The sequence below is a fragment of the Mustela nivalis genome (assembly GCF_964662115.1).
Source record: "Mustela nivalis genome assembly, chromosome: 17".
Classification (NCBI taxonomy): Eukaryota; Metazoa; Chordata; class Mammalia; order Carnivora; family Mustelidae; genus Mustela; species Mustela nivalis.
The window spans coordinates 51,852,751-51,869,375 of NC_139036.1; the positions used below are offsets into that span (position 1 = coordinate 51,852,751).

Consider the following 16,625-nt stretch of genomic DNA (forward strand, 5'->3'; position numbering starts at 1 on the left):
CTTGTTTCTTGTTGGTGGGGTGGGGGGGTGGGGGGGCATAAGGGATTCCAGAATGTGCCACAGGCCGGGGGAAAGAGCTGCATTTCTTAGTTTTCCTCTGAGATGCCATTGAGTTAGAAAGAATTGGAAGGAGGTCAAATCGACTCCTTCTTTGTTCCAGTAAAGGGCACCCACTGAGGAGGAGGATGGCTCCATCTCCCCATACCCGTTTCTTCTAGTTTGCAATTAGCATCTCAGTGTTGCTTGTGTGCCCCATCTATCGTCAGGTTAAGACCTTCTAGGTGTTTCTATCACCAGTAGCGTTGTAGGGTCATAAGATGCTTTGGAGATAGTGGCAGAAAACAGTTGAGAAGGAAACGAGGGGGTAAGAGAAAGGGAAAAGTGAGACATCTATTTGGTAGAGAGCAGCGTGGGTGTGGTAGGAGGGACGTTGGATATGTTCTGAGAGATAAATTGATAAAATTCAGTATCCATTTCTTTCTTTTTTTGAAAAAAAATTAATTTATTTGAAAGAGAAAGAGAGAGAGAGCAAGTGTGAGCAGGGGGAGGGGCAGAGGGAGAAGAGAAAGAATCTTAAGCAGACTCCATGCTCAGCACACAGCCTGATGTGGGGCTCAGTCCCCGGACCCTGAGATCAGGACTTGAGCTGAAACCAAGATTCCAACACCCAACTGACTGAGCCACTCAGGCGCCCCTCAATGTCCATTTCTAATAATTCACTGTATTAGTTTCTGGTAGTTGCTGTAACAAATTAGTGCAAACTTGGTTTGCACCAGAAGAGTAGAAATTTATTCTGAGAACAGTAGAAATGTATTCTGTCACACTTGGAAGGCCAAAAGTATGAAATCAAGGTGTGGGCGGGCCAGGCCCCTTCCGGAGACTCTGGGGAGGAGAATCCTTTCCTTGCCTCACGTAGCTGCTGGGAGCTGACCTGTTCCTTAGGCTTGGCCTCCATCTTCTCTGGGTGAGTCTAACCTCCCCTTCCATCTTTGTTGTAAGGGCACTTCTGATGGCATGTGGGACCCAGCTGGTTAATCCAGGATAATCTCCTTATCACAAGATCCTTAATTTAATCACATCTGCAAAATTTTACCATGGTAATGGTACGCAGGTGCCAAGCATTAGGATATGGGCGCATCTTGGGAACCGTTATGAGCCTACTTCCCTCACCCAAATGTGTGTAGTCATCTACTTCTTCCACCAAACTGAATCTAAACTCAGCGTCATTCTTTTACGGAGTAAGCCTAGAAAGTTTTCTTTTTCTTGTTTTATAAACTTTTTAAATTTTATTTTAAGAACGTTCCATGCCCAGTGTGGGGCTTGAACTTACAACCCTGAGATCGAGAGTCACATGCTCCATTGACTGAGCTAGCCAGATGCCCCTGGAAGAGTTTTCTTAAAGTCAGAATCAAGTGAAGATGTTTGCAGTGACTGTCATATTTAATTATTTTTTGATATGGAAAGCCAATGAACTTATAGAAGAGGTAGATGTATTAAATAGGTGTATGGGGCACCTGGCTGGCCCAGCTGGTTAGGTGTCTGACTCTTGATTTTGGCTCAGGTCCAGATGTCAAGGTCCTGGGATTGAGCCCCACGTCTGGCTCTGTGCTGGGTGTGGATCCTGCTTGGAATTCCCTTTCTCTCCCTTCCTTTGTCCCTCCCTACCCTTGTCTTAAAAAAATGGTATATAAAATTGGAGGAACAAATGGGCAGATTAACAGGCGGTATGGGGACAGCTATCTAGCCATTTGGAGAAGAGGAAACGATTTTCCTGCCTTATAAAAATACCGAGGCCATAAAGGAATGTAGAATTTTTAATTTGTATAATCCATAAGGGAAGTAACCCCAGATGTGTGTGTGTATGCATGTTGCAACACAAACTACCAAAGAGTAATGTCTTCTCGTCAATTAAAATAATAACAATAATATAAAATGAACTAATATTTTGAACAGGTAGTTCATAGAAAAATACAGGTATCAGTAGACACATAAAAATACTCAGCTTTATTAGGTATTTTTAAAATGTGATTAAAAACAACAAAGTACTCTTGTTTACTTATCAAATTGGCAAGGATGAAAAATTTTGTTAAATGCCCAGTGTTGTTGAGGGATTATTTATTTATTTCTTCCTTTTTCCATCAGGAGTTTAAGAGAGTTCACGAGGATGTGTATAATGTAGCAATTTAACATGAGTAAAAAGTAAACAAGACCACCTGTGAGGGAGTCTTGCCAAGCAAACCAGTTTGAATCTGATCAAGCTCTAACATACAGAGGAGTGTGTGTATCAGAAGGGGATCTGATTGGCAAAATCCAGTAGGAAACTTTATAGAACAAATGACCAGATTTCTTCAACAAAACAATTTCATGCAGAGGGAGGGGCAGACAGAAAGAAATGGAGAGAGAGCTAAGAGATAAAGAGAGCCAAGAAACTTTATCAAGCCATCATAAAACATAGACCTAATTTTGATCCTGATCAAACACAGTATACTCTGAAAATATTTGAGATATTTATGAGACCATTAGAGTTTTGAACACTGAGTAGATATTAAGAAATTATTTGTTTGTTTGCATGTAATTATGCTGTTTTGTGTGTGTGTGTGTGTGTGTGTGTGTGTGTGTGTTTAAATAATCAGTTTCTGGGGTTGAGTGGCTCAGTTGGTAGGTGTCTGACTCTTGCTTTCAGCTCCGGTCATGATCCCAGGGTCGTGGGATGGAGCCCCCCACGTCAAGCTCTGCAGGCAGTATGGAGTCTGCTTAAGATTCTCTCTCCCTCTCTGCTCTTCCCTTCCCCCCACTCATGCTTGTTCTCTCCCTCCTTCTCTCTCTCTCAAATAAACAGAGAATCTTTTTCTAAAAAAAGACCAGCCAATTTCTTTTGGAGGTATTTGATAAAATATTTATGGATGAAATGATTTGATGTCTGGGAGATGGGCTGGCTATAGATGAAACAAAACTGGCCATGAGTTGATATTTGTTGAAGCTGGGGATTGGGTTCATGTGGATTGATCATGACTGTCTTGCGTACTTTCACATGTCTATAAGATGTTACAGAATAAAATGTTATTAAAGACACAAACAAAAAATACCTACTTGGACATGAATATAAACACGAGTCCCAGTTTGGCTGTAAGCTTTTTAGCCATCAGCCCAAGGAAGGAAGCACGAAGAAAAACATTCACATCATCCATAGGCAAAGGTTGATCATTTATATAGTCGAATCCAATGCTTCTAATTATTATTATTATTTTTTAAAGATTTTATTTATTTACTTGACAGACAGAGATCACAAGCAGGCAGAGAGGAAGGCAGAGGGGGAGGGGGAAGCAGGCTTTCTGCTGAGCAGAGAACCCGATGTGGGGCTCGATCCCAAGACCCTGAGATCATGACCTGAGCTGAAGGCAGAGGCTATAACCCACTGAGCCACCCAGGCACCCCTCAGCTCTTCTAATTATTGATGACACACATTTTTTCCCTAAGAGTCTTTATTAAAAAAGGGCATTATGTAAGCTAATAAAACACATTCGTACAGAGGTGAATTTCTGAGGCCTCTTTTTAAGGTATACCTTACCTCATGGGTTAATGGCATCATGGCAGATCGATCATAGCTCAACAGGAGAAGTGGGGTGAAATTGAGAGTGAGGCAGGGTCGATTCTACCGTAACCCTAAGAAGGGTTTTACCGACAAAGAACTCTCCTTTGTATTTCTTCGCATCTCTTAGTCTTCATGCAGCTTGGTTGGGTCAGAGTTACTCCTCTGTAGTTTTCCTTGGCTAGACGGGAGGGAATCACAGTGCTATTAAAAGTGTAACCTTGGACTGGGGGGAAAAATAATTCACTTCTCCCAAGGGGGAAAAAAAAAATTCAACCCTCTTACTCACTATCCCTCTGTTTTAAGTACTAAAGGAGAGTTTTGTGTAATTCAGTAGCTATTTAAGAAAATCTTTATATTTTGGGAAATTTCAAACAGATTCAAAGGTACATGGTACAATGAGCCAACCATGTATCCATCGCTCAGTTTTGACAGCTACCAACTCATGGCTAATCTAATTTCCTCTATATCTCCACCCCCCAAATCCCCTCCACCATATTCTTTTGAGCAAACCCGCCAATCCTATTATTTTATTTGGAGACATTTCAGTATTTATCTTTAAAATAGGAGTGCTAATTTTAAATCTAAACCGAAATTTAGTCCACCATTTTGAAATGTCCAAACACATCGCTAAATTTCTTAGCAGCCTGTTGCCATATTTTAAAGGGGTATTTTGTTTAACACCCGTGTGAGTACATTTCCTTTCAATAAAGACTCTTGAATGAAGCAGCACAGGAATGAGGAAGATGAGCGGGGACAGCGGGGATTCCCCACCGAACCACTGCCCGCCTCCTACCTTCACTCTGGACCCAGATCATAAGTCAAGGTCATTGGCCGTGATTTGCTTCTACATTCTTTCAAGAGCACATAGTCAGCATCAGATTGTTAACGTGAAAAAAAACAGAGTTCAGGTCAATCTGGTCTAAAAAAAAAAAAAATAGAGAGGGAGAGCTTCAATCTCATTGTAAGGAAGGTCTCGGAGTGCTTTCGTTCTTTGAAGACAGGACCATTTCCGGGTGAGTTGATGGTGCTGCTCTGAACACGTGGGCTGATTCCTTTTCGACACATCTAGCAATTCTTTGTGTCTTTCACGGATTCTTCGTTCACGTCTCATTCTGTCGGAATGTTCTTGCCTTCACTGCCTTCCATTCTCCTGCTCCTTGTTGTTTCCTGGCCTCTCATTCAACTCTCTACTTCTGTTTGTCACCAGATCTGCCTATTTCCTCCCCCGACCTCTGCCTTACGCTCCACTCGTCTGCCTGAAATCTGTCACAAGCCCCCCTCACATGTTGTATTTAACATGTCTGCTTTGGAACTCCATTTCTGCCTTCTCCCCATCGCCCTCCCCAATGGGCCTGACTCTCCTCTTTCACTTAATATCATGGAAGTGTGGAAAAGTCAAATTGCAACTATAACTGTGACCGCCACGACTGTTACTGCTACTATTATCGCTTGTCTTCTGATCGTCTGCACCTCTAATCCAGCAACTTACCAGAGCCTAGGGGTTTTGCCTCCATAAAGTGGAAGCGTTGTATTCATCAGTCAGATGCCTGTGGTCGCTGCCTCGTACTTCTTGGGTGTAGCGCTTGCCCTGTCCATGGGTGGGACATGGGGGGATGGCCTTGAAGAGCTTGTAGTTGGGTGCAAGGCATGAGTGAGCAGATGGGTGCAGTCAATCCGCTTAGGAAGGGGGGCATTAAAGATATGTCCAGACTACTGTGACCTCACAGATGAGGAGCCTTTATTCTGTGTGTTTTTGACAGAGAGAGAGAGATCACAAGTAGGCAGAGAGGCAGGCAGAGGGGGAGGGAGAAGAAGGCTCCCCACTGAGCAGAGATCCCAATGTGGGGCTTGATCCCAGGACCCCGAGATCATGACCTGAGCTGAAGGCAGAGGTTTAACCCACTGAGCCACCCAGGCGCCCCGTTATTCTGTGTGTTTTTATGGGAGGCTCCCTGGAGGAGAATCTGCTTGAACTTAGTGTTAAAGTTGACCAGACAGGGGAAACATGAGCAAACACCTGGAAGCTTAAAACACAAGGGGTATATGTGTGTGTGTGTGTGTTTGTGTGTTTGTGTGTGTGTGTATCACCCTTTCAAAATATTCTGCAGATATTAGATTCATCTTGTTACATTTATTTTTATTTTTTTGAAATGTGGATGACTTGACATGATCTCCTCAATGGAACAACACAGAGGACTCCTCTTCTTAAATCTGAAATTTAAAGATTATTAGTTTTGGTCGTTCTGTCTTTGATTCTATGGTTTTAGCTTCTGTGTACCACCATCCTTCACTTTGTCTAAAGTAGACAAGTCACAAGTTCTTTGAGTATAGATAAGGCCTTCTCACCACCCCTGGGAGCTCATCCTTGTTCTTCTTAGAATCTCACAGTTGCATTTCCATGTTCTGGTTGTCAAAATCTTACCCATTCTTCTTTAAAAAATTATAATGGAAAACATTTAAATATGGAAAATATTTTATTTTAAATGAGTCCAGTCAAGCCTCGTGTACCCTTAAATTCTACCAGTGATCAAACGACCACCTAAAATACCACTTCCCCTGTGAGATCTTTTCTTTTCTTTCTTTATTTTTTTTTTTACATTTTGCTCTCCTGCTTTGAGCCTCCTGTGTATTCATGATATGGTATTTATAGTGTCCTATCATATCTACTCTGATATTATAGGAACTGGTTTTTCTTAATCACCTGACCCTTTCAAAGAAGAATTTGTAGCTTCATGATCTTTTTTGCTCCTTGTAGTGTCTTCTTGGGTGAATTATTAACAGTTTTGGCTCAAAGATAGAGAGAGCCTTGTGAGGAACTTCATTTGGAATTTCTTCTTAACCACAAAGATCTGATTGGGGGGCTGGTTGGGGGGGAAGTACCAGGAACTGGGTGGGAAATGACCATGTCATCATCTAGAAAGAAGCGGTGAAAAAGGAGACATGTTGCTTTACCTGCACACAGATGTTTCTGGGAGCTTTATTCATAGTTGCTAAAACTTAGAAGCAGCAAAATGCCTGTCAGTAGATGAACAGATTAATGAACTATGGCATACTCAGACAATGGAATATTATTCAATGTTAAGAAGAAATGTGCCATTAAGCTGTGAAAAGACATGAAAGAACATTAAAGGAATATCACGGAGTGAAAGAAGCCAGTCAGTATGATTCCAATTATCTGACGTTCTGCAGAAGGCAAAACTATGGAGATGGTAAAAAGATATCAGTGGTTGCTAGGGGTTGGGGAGTGGGGGGCGGTGAATAGGCAAAGCACAGAGGAGTTTTAGGACAGTGAGTCTATAATGATATCCAGACATGTCTGAATATGTCAATATATGTTATATATCTCAGTATACATTTGTCCGAACACATAGAATGTACAACAGTGGGAACGAAATCCAACGTAAACTATGGGCTTTGGGGTGGAAATGATGCATCAGTAAATTCATCAGTTGTAACAAACGCACCACGCTGACAGGGGATGTTGATTATGGGGAGGCTATGGATGTGTGAGGGTCGAGGGTCTAGGGAAATTCTCTGTACCTTCCCTTCAATTTTGCTGTGAACTGAAAACTGCTCTCAAAAAAGAAGTTCTTAATAAAGAAAGACATGGATTCGGAAGCTTCACTGCTAGAGATCCCAAGTTTGGGGAGCTGAAATCATGCCCATGGTCACTGGGAAGCAAGAGAAGATGGTTCCAAGTCGATGAGATGTTTGAAAAATGTAATTAACATAAACAACGTGAGAGGAAGAGCAGAGAGAAGGACATCTGAAGATATAAGCTGCCCATACAGGGAACATTCTATTTAGCTCATATTAAAAAAAAAAAATAGAAGAACAAACATGGAATGGAGAAAAGAAACTAGTACCTATTGGACACCTGTTATATGAGAGACTCTGCTAGATGTCTTCACATATGTTATGGCAGCTGATCCTTTCAGTGATCCAAGTCTCTCATCTCGCATTAGCGGGTGTGGAAACAGTTTAAGAAACGTTTTTCAGGCTCACTATGTTAATAAGGGGCATAATTCGGATTTAAAATGGGGTCTGTTGATGTTCAGTTTGTGCTATTTTTACTCCTATCTCTTTCTTTCCTTCCTCCCTCCTTTCCTTTCTTCTCTCTTTCTTGAAGGGCTCAATACTAATCTTCAAAACAGTTAGGAGAAGAACAAATATTAGGTCAGCAGCCATTTAGGATGTGCAGGCACTGAGCAGAATCGATGCCGTGATGGAACGTGTATTGGGAAGATAGGTGCTAAACAAGTCATCAGTGTAGAAGTAACCAGAGAAGGGCAACCGTAAAGGAATGTGGGATTACGAGACATGGTATAAGGGGTGTAAATGGAGGATAGTCATGGAGATCCATTTGAGACAGATTGGACATTTTAAGTGGTTAGTTTTGGTTTTTTAAAATTTATTAAATTTTAGAATTTTAGTTCCAGTATAGCTGACGTACAGTGTTACATTGTTTCAAGTGTACAATGCCGTGTTTCGATAATTTTATACATTACATTACTCATCACGAGTGCCCTCCTTCATCCCCACCACCGATTTCTCCCACCTTCCTTGTGGTAACCATCAGTGTGTTCTTTTAGTGAAGAGCCCATTTCTTGGTTTGTACCTCTCTCTCTTTTCCCCCTTTCTTTATTTTGTTTCTAAAATTCCACAAATGAGGGAAATCTGTGACTTATTTCACTTCACATTATACTCTCTAGCGCCAGCCACATGGTTACAAATGGCAAGATTCATTCTTTCGTATGGGTGAATCGTATTCCATTATGTGTGTATATATGCCACGTTTTCTTTATCCATTGATCCATTGATGGACAATCGGGCTGCTTCCATAACTTGGCTGTTGTAGATAACGCGATAAACACAGGAGTGCGTATATCCTTTTAAATTGATGTTTCTGTAGTCTTTAGGTAGTGCAATTACTGGATTGTAGGCTGGTTCTATTTTTAGGTTTTTGAGGAACATTCATACTGTCTTCCAGAGTGGCTGCACCTTTTCGCCTCCCCATCAACAGAGACGGAGTGGACATTTTAAACTAAAATGTCAGAGGTTCAGTAAAGTGCACTGAGTTCACATTCTGTGAGAGATGCTGAAATGTAAAAGCGGGAGGTGTGGACCGTGACCTACAAGGAATGTTCAGGAAGGTCTGGGAGCGTTCTGCAGGGCGTGGGATAGAAGAGCTGGGTATGGAAGTCTGGGCTCCTGTCTGCAAGAGGGCTAGAGCTTTCTAAGCAGAGGCAACAAAAAAATTAAAAGGCAAGGTCTTAGGAAATCCCTCTCCCTCCTTGAAATCCAAATGAGTGCACGTTTTAACCTGAGCTTGTCAGCTTTCTTTCTCCAAATTTTATGTGATTGTGCGGAACGTTGGCGTGCCGCCTGGAGTCTCAGTGGTGGGTGAGATTCAGTGGTTGTGGGGAACAGGAGCATCTGTGTCCTTGCTGTGGTCAAGCCAGCTTCCTTCCTGCACTTCCTCCCCCCACCCCCGTCCCTCCCTGTTCGTTGCTTTGCATCTGATCATCGCAATTTAATAACATCTAATAACACTCCCCGACCCATTGCAGTGCCAGCTGCCCCTGGGACTTGAGCCTAGATGCGAGTATTAAGGAGAGGGCAGCCAAGGCCTCCAGGTTGCCAGGGACTTGGCTGGAAATCCCGTTCACATTGGGAAAGAGATTTTGAAAATAAATTTGGCGCCGGAAGCCATGCCAGCCTTTTGTAAAGCTGTGGCAGTAATCATAAACCCTCATCATCACGCTCCCTTCCCCCCACCTCTGGGCCAAGCTGACCAATAGGTAGGCATCCGTCTATCCTCACGATGCCACCTTCTGTGGACCCCGGGGGATCCTCTTGCTGTTTGGGTTGGCTCTGGAGCACCATTTTCTGTTTTATGTAATAAGACACATGAGAGAAGCTCTTTGTCCCCAGGCTCTCCGCATGGGTACTGAGCAAGAGGTCTCGAGGACCTCATCATTTTCAGTATGGTTGAAGCTAGCGAACATTTCTGCGGCCTGGGAAATGTTGATTAACTCTTGGCAAGGTTTTTGTTTTCCGATGCCATTTTTGCTCCCGGCCAGGATTATCATGACCCAGCTTTGGTTTTAAGATGAAGTTTGCCAATATATGTGTGTGGTGAGACTCCGTTTTCAGAGAAAACAAGCCAGGGTGTGGCACAGGGCTGATGTCATGTAGATCTGCAAGGGCTCGCTCAAGCCAACGAGGTTTGCCCTGTGGGGATGGCACCAACTGGGGGCCATGCTTGTTGAGGTCTGTAGGAGCACACCGGTGTTCTGTCCTGAGAAGGTTGTTGCTAGCAAGGGACCCAGCCCGGAGCCTGCATTCTGATTTATTTTTTGTATTTGCTTTAGACTATCAGGGGAAAGAACCATTCACATACTTGAGCATGGTGTTGTAGTATTTACATCGCTTCCCCTGATACTTTTGTTTGTTTGTTTTTACAGAGAGAGAGACAGATCACAAGTAGGCAGAGCAGTAGGCGGCGGGGGTGGGGGGAGCAGGCTCCCTGCTGAGCAGAGAGCCCGATATGGGGCTTTATCCCAGGACCCTGAGATCATGACCTGAGCCAAAGGCACAGGTTTAACCCACTGAGCCACCCAGGCGCCCCTTGTTTTTTGTTTTTTAACGTGGTGTTAAATGTTAGCATCAGGTGTTGGCAGCCTTGTTGGGGAAACAGATTGCTTTGAAATCAACACAGCTGGAAACTGACCACGTATTGTTGTACTTTCTCTTTAGAAATGAAAGAGGCATTTATAGAAAGGCTGGAAAAGGCAGGACTGTCCAGAATTGCTTTAGAGATGTATTTTCTTCCAAGTCTGGTTCACGATGAATGTCACGCCTCCGTGTCCAAACGGACCCACTCTCCTTTCTTTGTGAAGTTGCGGTTTGTTGGGAACAATAAACTCGAGAGGTTTGCAGCAGTCCGTGCTTGGGAGGGCGGAGTCTATTCAAAGCTGCCTCTCTCTGCTGAAGTGTGGTCTTCAGAGCTGAGGGAAGAAAGCCTGGTGTGTGGTGGTTCTTCGAGCCCTGCCTGCCGCCTTGAAAACCTCATCAGAGTCACTCCCGGCCTCTCACTGGGCTCCTCTTTCAGGGATGGGCAAGTAAGTGAATTATGGAATTTTGGTGCCTGTGTCTGTGATTTTTGATTTGATGCGCTGTCGAAAATGAAGGCAGGGTGGATTCTGATGATGTTGTTCAACCAGGTTTTGTGTCTCCTGCAAGTATTTTTTTTGTTGGTGTCAGAAGAGAAGCAGGAGCCTTCTCTTTCACATCTTGGGGACTTTGTTTTTGTCTTGGTCATTTATTCCTTTAGCCTCTGTGCCAAGGGCTTCTCTCTCTCTCTTTCATACTCTTTTTTTTTGCAGAGATGTTTTAATGATTTGTGGAGTTAGAGTATAATCGTGAGCTGCTAATCATCGGTTGCTAGAGTAGAATAATTCATTGCTCTCTTTTTCAAAGGCAGTTTTCCCCACAAATAGCGATCTCTCTGGCCATCTCTCTTGTAAGAGCTGAGTTAGAAATGAAGAAGAGGGAGGTGTAGGAATTTCAGAGTAACTTTTGCTTTTGGTTTGCTTACGTGGCAACGGGGGAGCCTTTTTCAGAGGCAAAATATATTTTACCTTTATTTTGTTTTAACGGAGAGGTCCACAGGGTTGTGTCTACTGGGATTACTGGAATTACCCGTCACCTGTGTTGGAACAGGGATGTAATCATCTGGACAAATGGAATTTGTTCTGCATCCCTCATGAGGGTGTTTAAAATAGCATCCTCCAGCTCTTTGATTGAAGCCCATTGAGAGGAATTGTTGGAATTGGGCCACATGTCTATTGGGATTTTCACCATCAGACCCAGCCCTTAGCATTGTTCTGGGTAAGGCAGCACAGCTCTCTCTATATCCACCATATGTCTGGACAAGGCTGCATGTATCTTGTAACTGACTAACTTAGTAACATGTTCTGAGCGACCATCTGAAGTCCGGGAGGAGGAAAGTAAATAGTGAGTTTGAATCTTGCAAAATACGTAGATGAGCCCAAAGGAGGAGACCTCTGAGAAGTCCTGTGACAATGGAGGTGGACCTGAAAGGCTTTCTCTGTGTTGGCTACGGCCAAGCATATTTTTCTGTGGCTTTATACAGCTTGGCAGAATTGATCTTGATTCTGGATTTTGAAGGGGGTAGAAAAAAAGAGTCAATTACCCATTACCTTGGACTGAGATAATCTGACCAGTTCTGCTCATGAATTTCTTAAGTGACTTATTTTTTTTTTAATGAGACTGTACAGATTCGTTCTCTAAGTGATTATAATTAACAGCTATGTAAGACATGTCTGTGCTCTTCCATATGTGATAGCTCATGGTTCTCCTCTCCAGCCCAGTGAGGCAGGCATGAGTATCATTTCCCATTTTTATAGTCGAGGATATCGAGGGTCAGGTGAAAAGTGACTCTGGAGGTCACGTGGTGAGTGAAGTGCCGGACTTCAGCTGGGTTTTTAAAAGCTCATCATCGCATGCTCCCCTTCCCCCGGTCTCTCTGGTCATCCTTGAACTACTTCCGTTGTAGAATAGGGGAATGAGCTCCGGACGGGGTGACAGCGACCCCGATTCTGATTCTGACCCTGTCATCGCTAGCTCTGTGATGTCGAGCCATCACTGACGTCTCTGGCTGTCATCTTCCCGCAAGGAGAGGATGTCTTTGATGTCTTAAGTCTCTTTGCGCATTGAGAATCTCTCTCCCGGGCCTTGCCCAGGGCTGGTATCAGTGCCGTAATGCACCCCAGCGATGCAGAGAAGAGAGGAGGGAGAAAAGGTAGAACCGTCAGCGTTCTTAGCCAGCTCTGCTTTGGTTTCCCCTGCCAAGCATGAAGATACCCAGGATCTCTTTAAGTGAGGAAGATCTTGGGTCCTTAAGAGGCTACTCAGATTTCTGAGCTGAGCATATCCCAGTCTGTTCCTGGGAGAGGAGGAGGGACAAGAGGAGAGGAAGAGAGAGAAGCTTAAGCAGATTCCTCGCCCAGCGCCGAGCCCGATCACACGACCTTGAGCCGAATCAAGAGTTGGACGCTTAACCACCTGAGCCACCCACGTGCCCCATCAGCCTGTTCTTTTGTATCCATCAACAAAACTATTTGAGCCAAACTCTCTGTAGTTTCAGTCCAGGGAAGAGCACATGGCTTACATTCTCACCTGGTCCCTGAAGAAGCGATCACCTCTTTGCACGAGCCCATCTGTTACCGTATTCCCTTTTGAAACAGGGCAAAGTGTAAATAAATATTACTCTCTCCCTCTTTGACGTGTTTCTGCTTATGGCAAGTCGTTGACAGATACGGTCCAGGCGGAAGAGTGGGAAGGCATTGTTTATTCCCCTCCATAGTTAAACCTACCAGTTGTTTACAGATCAAATGAGAGCATTGTAAGATACTGAGATAAGGGTGATGATATCAGTCTGACATTAAAAAGGGGAAAAAAAAAATCTATAGCCGACACCATCTACCGGTTCTGTTCTTATGTACAAGAAAGAACGGAGAAGTTGGAATGACCACCTCTCAGCCGGGAGGAAAGGGCAGCTCTCCTGGGTAAAGAGAGTTCGCGTTCTTATACTGGTCTTTTCATCCTTAGGTGACCAAGAACCTCATCCCTGAGCGTGGTCTGCATTTGGGGAAGGTGTGCTCTGCCTGGTGCTTGGGTGTTCGGCACTCTCAGACCTCCTGGGTGGGACGTGGTTTTCTGCATGAGATGAGAGCTGCACGTTCCCAGGCTCGCTCCTTGCTTCGGCTGCAGTGTCTCCGTTCCCACTCTCACGCTGTGATTTCGACCTTAACGTTATCCTTGTGTCTCTCCCCATAGGCAGGAAGCGAAACCCTGGCCTTAAAATTCCAAAAGAAGCATTTGAACAACCTCAGCCCAGTTCCACGTAAGTTGGCAAGATTGTCATCGTCGTCTTAATCCAAACACTTCCCTTTACAGATTCCCAGGGAAGGGGGAGGGGTTCATTTTTGGACTGATGAGCAATGCCTTGACTATGGGAATCACTGTGAGAAAGAAGAGCCCTTTGGAGGGGGGGGAGCCATGTGCTTGCTGTTCTGAGACCTGGAATAATCAGGTCAGTCCGTCTGTCTTGAACGGGTAGCTTCGAACTCAGCCTCTTACATTCCTGGTTGGCAGAAAATTGAGCGTCACAAATGTGTTTGGCAGATGGGGTCCTATGGTGTTCAGAGAGGTCCATGGACCTGGATTTTTTTGCCTTTTCTGTATAGACTTGAGCAAATCAGCATATCCCTGGGAGTACTACTCCTATAAAACTGGAGTAGAGATGGAATGCTGGTATTTGGTAAGGACTCAGTGTCCCAACACCTCAATTCTGTCGCATATAAATAGAAAGCAAAACGAGGTAAAGGAACCTTTTTTAGGACTTTGGCCCAAATCCCTAAGTGTACTCAGGTCCTGGTGAAGCAGGATACCATCTCTCTTAGCCTCCCTCTTATTTCTTTTACTCTCTGTGGGGTGGTGAGGGTACCTCCTGTCCAGTTGGGGGTATGACCACCTTACAAAGCATCTGCTTGGGAGGAATGGAAATTGCAAGGAAAAAAAAGTCACCACACAAAGTTCTACAGAGGCAGCACAAGCATAGGGAAAGGCCATTCCCATGGAAGCTTGAGTTTGCAAGGCCGTTGGTCAGCTTTACAAAAGTGCCTCCCTTTCTAAAGGTTTTTGACCTTAAACGCGATCTGTCCTATCAGAAAGTGCACCTTCTAGTGATGGAATGTGCTAGTAAACATGATCACATCTATTGTAAGACTTTGTTGAGGCTGTTGGCCGTTCCCTGCAGTGGTATGAACAAACGTCCCACTCAGGAACCTCTAAATACAGAGTGAAAGTATACTCCTCCGGGTTCTGCTCTGTAGCTTGAGGGCCAAGCTCACCTTAGAGGGGTCCTTTTCTGAGGCTGTAGCAGGAGGTTCTTTCCATATCTGTTATCGAGATTGCTGTTTTTGGTGTTTTTTTTTTTTTTTTTTTTTTTTTTTTTTTGTTGTTGTTGTTGTTGTTGGACCTATGACCTGTGTAATTCATAACATCTCCTCTCGATTGGTTTCTCAAGAGTTTAGTCTCAAACACATTACTTCCCTGTACTATCTGTATAGGTCTCTCTGTGATCATACTTTTAAAGCTTTTCAACTTGGAATTATTGTAGATTCACGGGAAACGACAAAGAAATGCGTAGGGAAGTCTCATGTACCCTTCCCCTAGGTTGTGTCCCCCGCTCCATGTTCACGACTTAACACAGCTGCAGCCCAGGATCAAAACAGAGTGCCATTGGTACAAACCATTGAATGTATTCAGCTCTCACCATTCCTCTTCTAAGTACCCGTGTGTGTGTGTGTGTGTGTGTGTGTATAGCTATATGCAATTTTATCACATGTGTAGCCTTAGGGAACCACTACCATAATCAAGATACTCAATTGTATCAATCCCACAAGATTCTCTGATGTTATTCTCTTACAGTTGTACCCACCTCTAATCCCCAGCCCTAATCTCTGGCAACCACTCCCCTGTTCCCCAATTCCATCTTGTTGCCTCCTGGTTGCTACATCAACCGAACCAGTCACCTCCAATTGGAGACTCTGGCTTTTCCCTGCAGGATAGTTTCCTTGAGTTCATTCCAGCCGCTGCATGAATCAGTAGTTCTTTCCTTGTTACTGCTGAATCCATTCCATGGTGTGGCTACACCCCAGTTTGTGGAACCCTTTTAGCCTTTGAAGGAGATACAGGTAGTTCCAGTTTGGGGCTGTTGGGATGAAAGCAAGTTCCTGAGTGAAATGAAGTCTTCATTTCCCTGGGACATGTGTCCAGTAGTGCAATTGCTGGGTTATTCAGTAAACCCACTTTTGAAATAACTTCCAAGATATTTTCCAGAGTGGTTGTACCATTTTACATTCTTACTGGCAATTTGAGAAGGGTCCAGTTTCTCTGCAGCCCTGCCAACGTTAACACTATTTTCCTTTTCGGTCATCCTATTTTTTTAAAAAACTTATTTATTTGTGTGGGAGGGGGAGAAACTGCAAGTTGGGGGGAGGGGCAGAAGAAGAGGGAGTGGGAGAATCTTCAGCAGACGTCACACCTGGCTTGGAGCCCAGTGCAGGGCTTGATCTCACAACCCTGAGATCGTAAGCTGAGCTGAAATTAAGAGTCAGGCACTTAACTGACTGAGCCACCCAGGCGCCCCAGTAGCCATTCTGATAGATATATAATGCTGTATCATTACAGTTCTCATTCTTATTTCTGTAATGGCTTATGGCTGAATATTTTTAGGTGTTTATTTTCCATCCCTGTATCTTTGATGGTGAAATGTCTGTGTACGTCTTTGCCTACTTCCTGATTAGATTACTTTGTTTAATGTTGAGTTTTGAGAGCTCTTTCTATATTCTAGACACAAGGAGTTTGTCAGATATGTGATTCAAAACATTTTCTCCCAGTCTATAATTTGTCTCTTCATCCTTTTATTTTGATGAAATCCTATCTAGCCATTTTCCCTCTGATGGGTCATGGTTTTGGTGACAATTTTAAGAACCCATTGCTTCATACTTTGTTCCTGTTTTTCAAAATAATTTTTGGCTAATTTAGGCCTTTCCCCTTCCCATATTAGTTTTAGAATCGGCTTGTTTATGTCTACAAGTGAACTTGCTGAGGTTTTGGTATGAATTATGTGTAACCTTTAGATCAATTTGGGGAGAACTGATGTCTTAACTACACAGAGTCTCCTAATCCATGAACCTGGTAGATTTCTAGATTTTCTTTGATGTCTTTCATCAGTATTTTATAGTTTTTATCACGTAAGCTCTCTACAATAGGGTTTGTTAAAATTTATACCAAGTATTTAATTGTGTAGGGAGCAGTTGTAAATGGTACTCCATTTTAAATTTTGATTTCTAACTGTTAAGGATCAGTATATAGAAATGCAGTAGATTTTTCTGTATTGTTCTTGTATCCTATGACCATACTGAATTCACTTAGTGGT

The 16,625-nt window shown here is 43.5% G+C and overlaps 1 protein-coding gene across 4 annotated transcripts in view; it reads left to right on the plus strand.

The window, feature by feature from the left end:
- Positions 1 to 16,625, plus strand: part of MAP2K6 (mitogen-activated protein kinase kinase 6) — a 118,653-nt gene that overhangs the window by 61,344 nt on the left and 40,684 nt on the right. For 2 of the 4 annotated variants that reach the window (XM_082708310.1, XM_082708311.1), the window contains exons 1-2: positions 10,562 to 10,716; positions 13,457 to 13,523. Coding sequence is in view for 2 of the 4 variants with exons in the window: in XM_082708309.1 (XP_082564435.1) it covers positions 13,457 to 13,523 (67 nt within the window). In the remaining 2 variants the exon portion in view is untranslated. Of the gene's footprint in view, positions 1 to 10,561; positions 10,717 to 13,456; positions 13,524 to 16,625 lie in introns of those variants that run through there. The other 2 variants (XM_082708309.1, XM_082708308.1) reach the window with 1 other exon arrangement.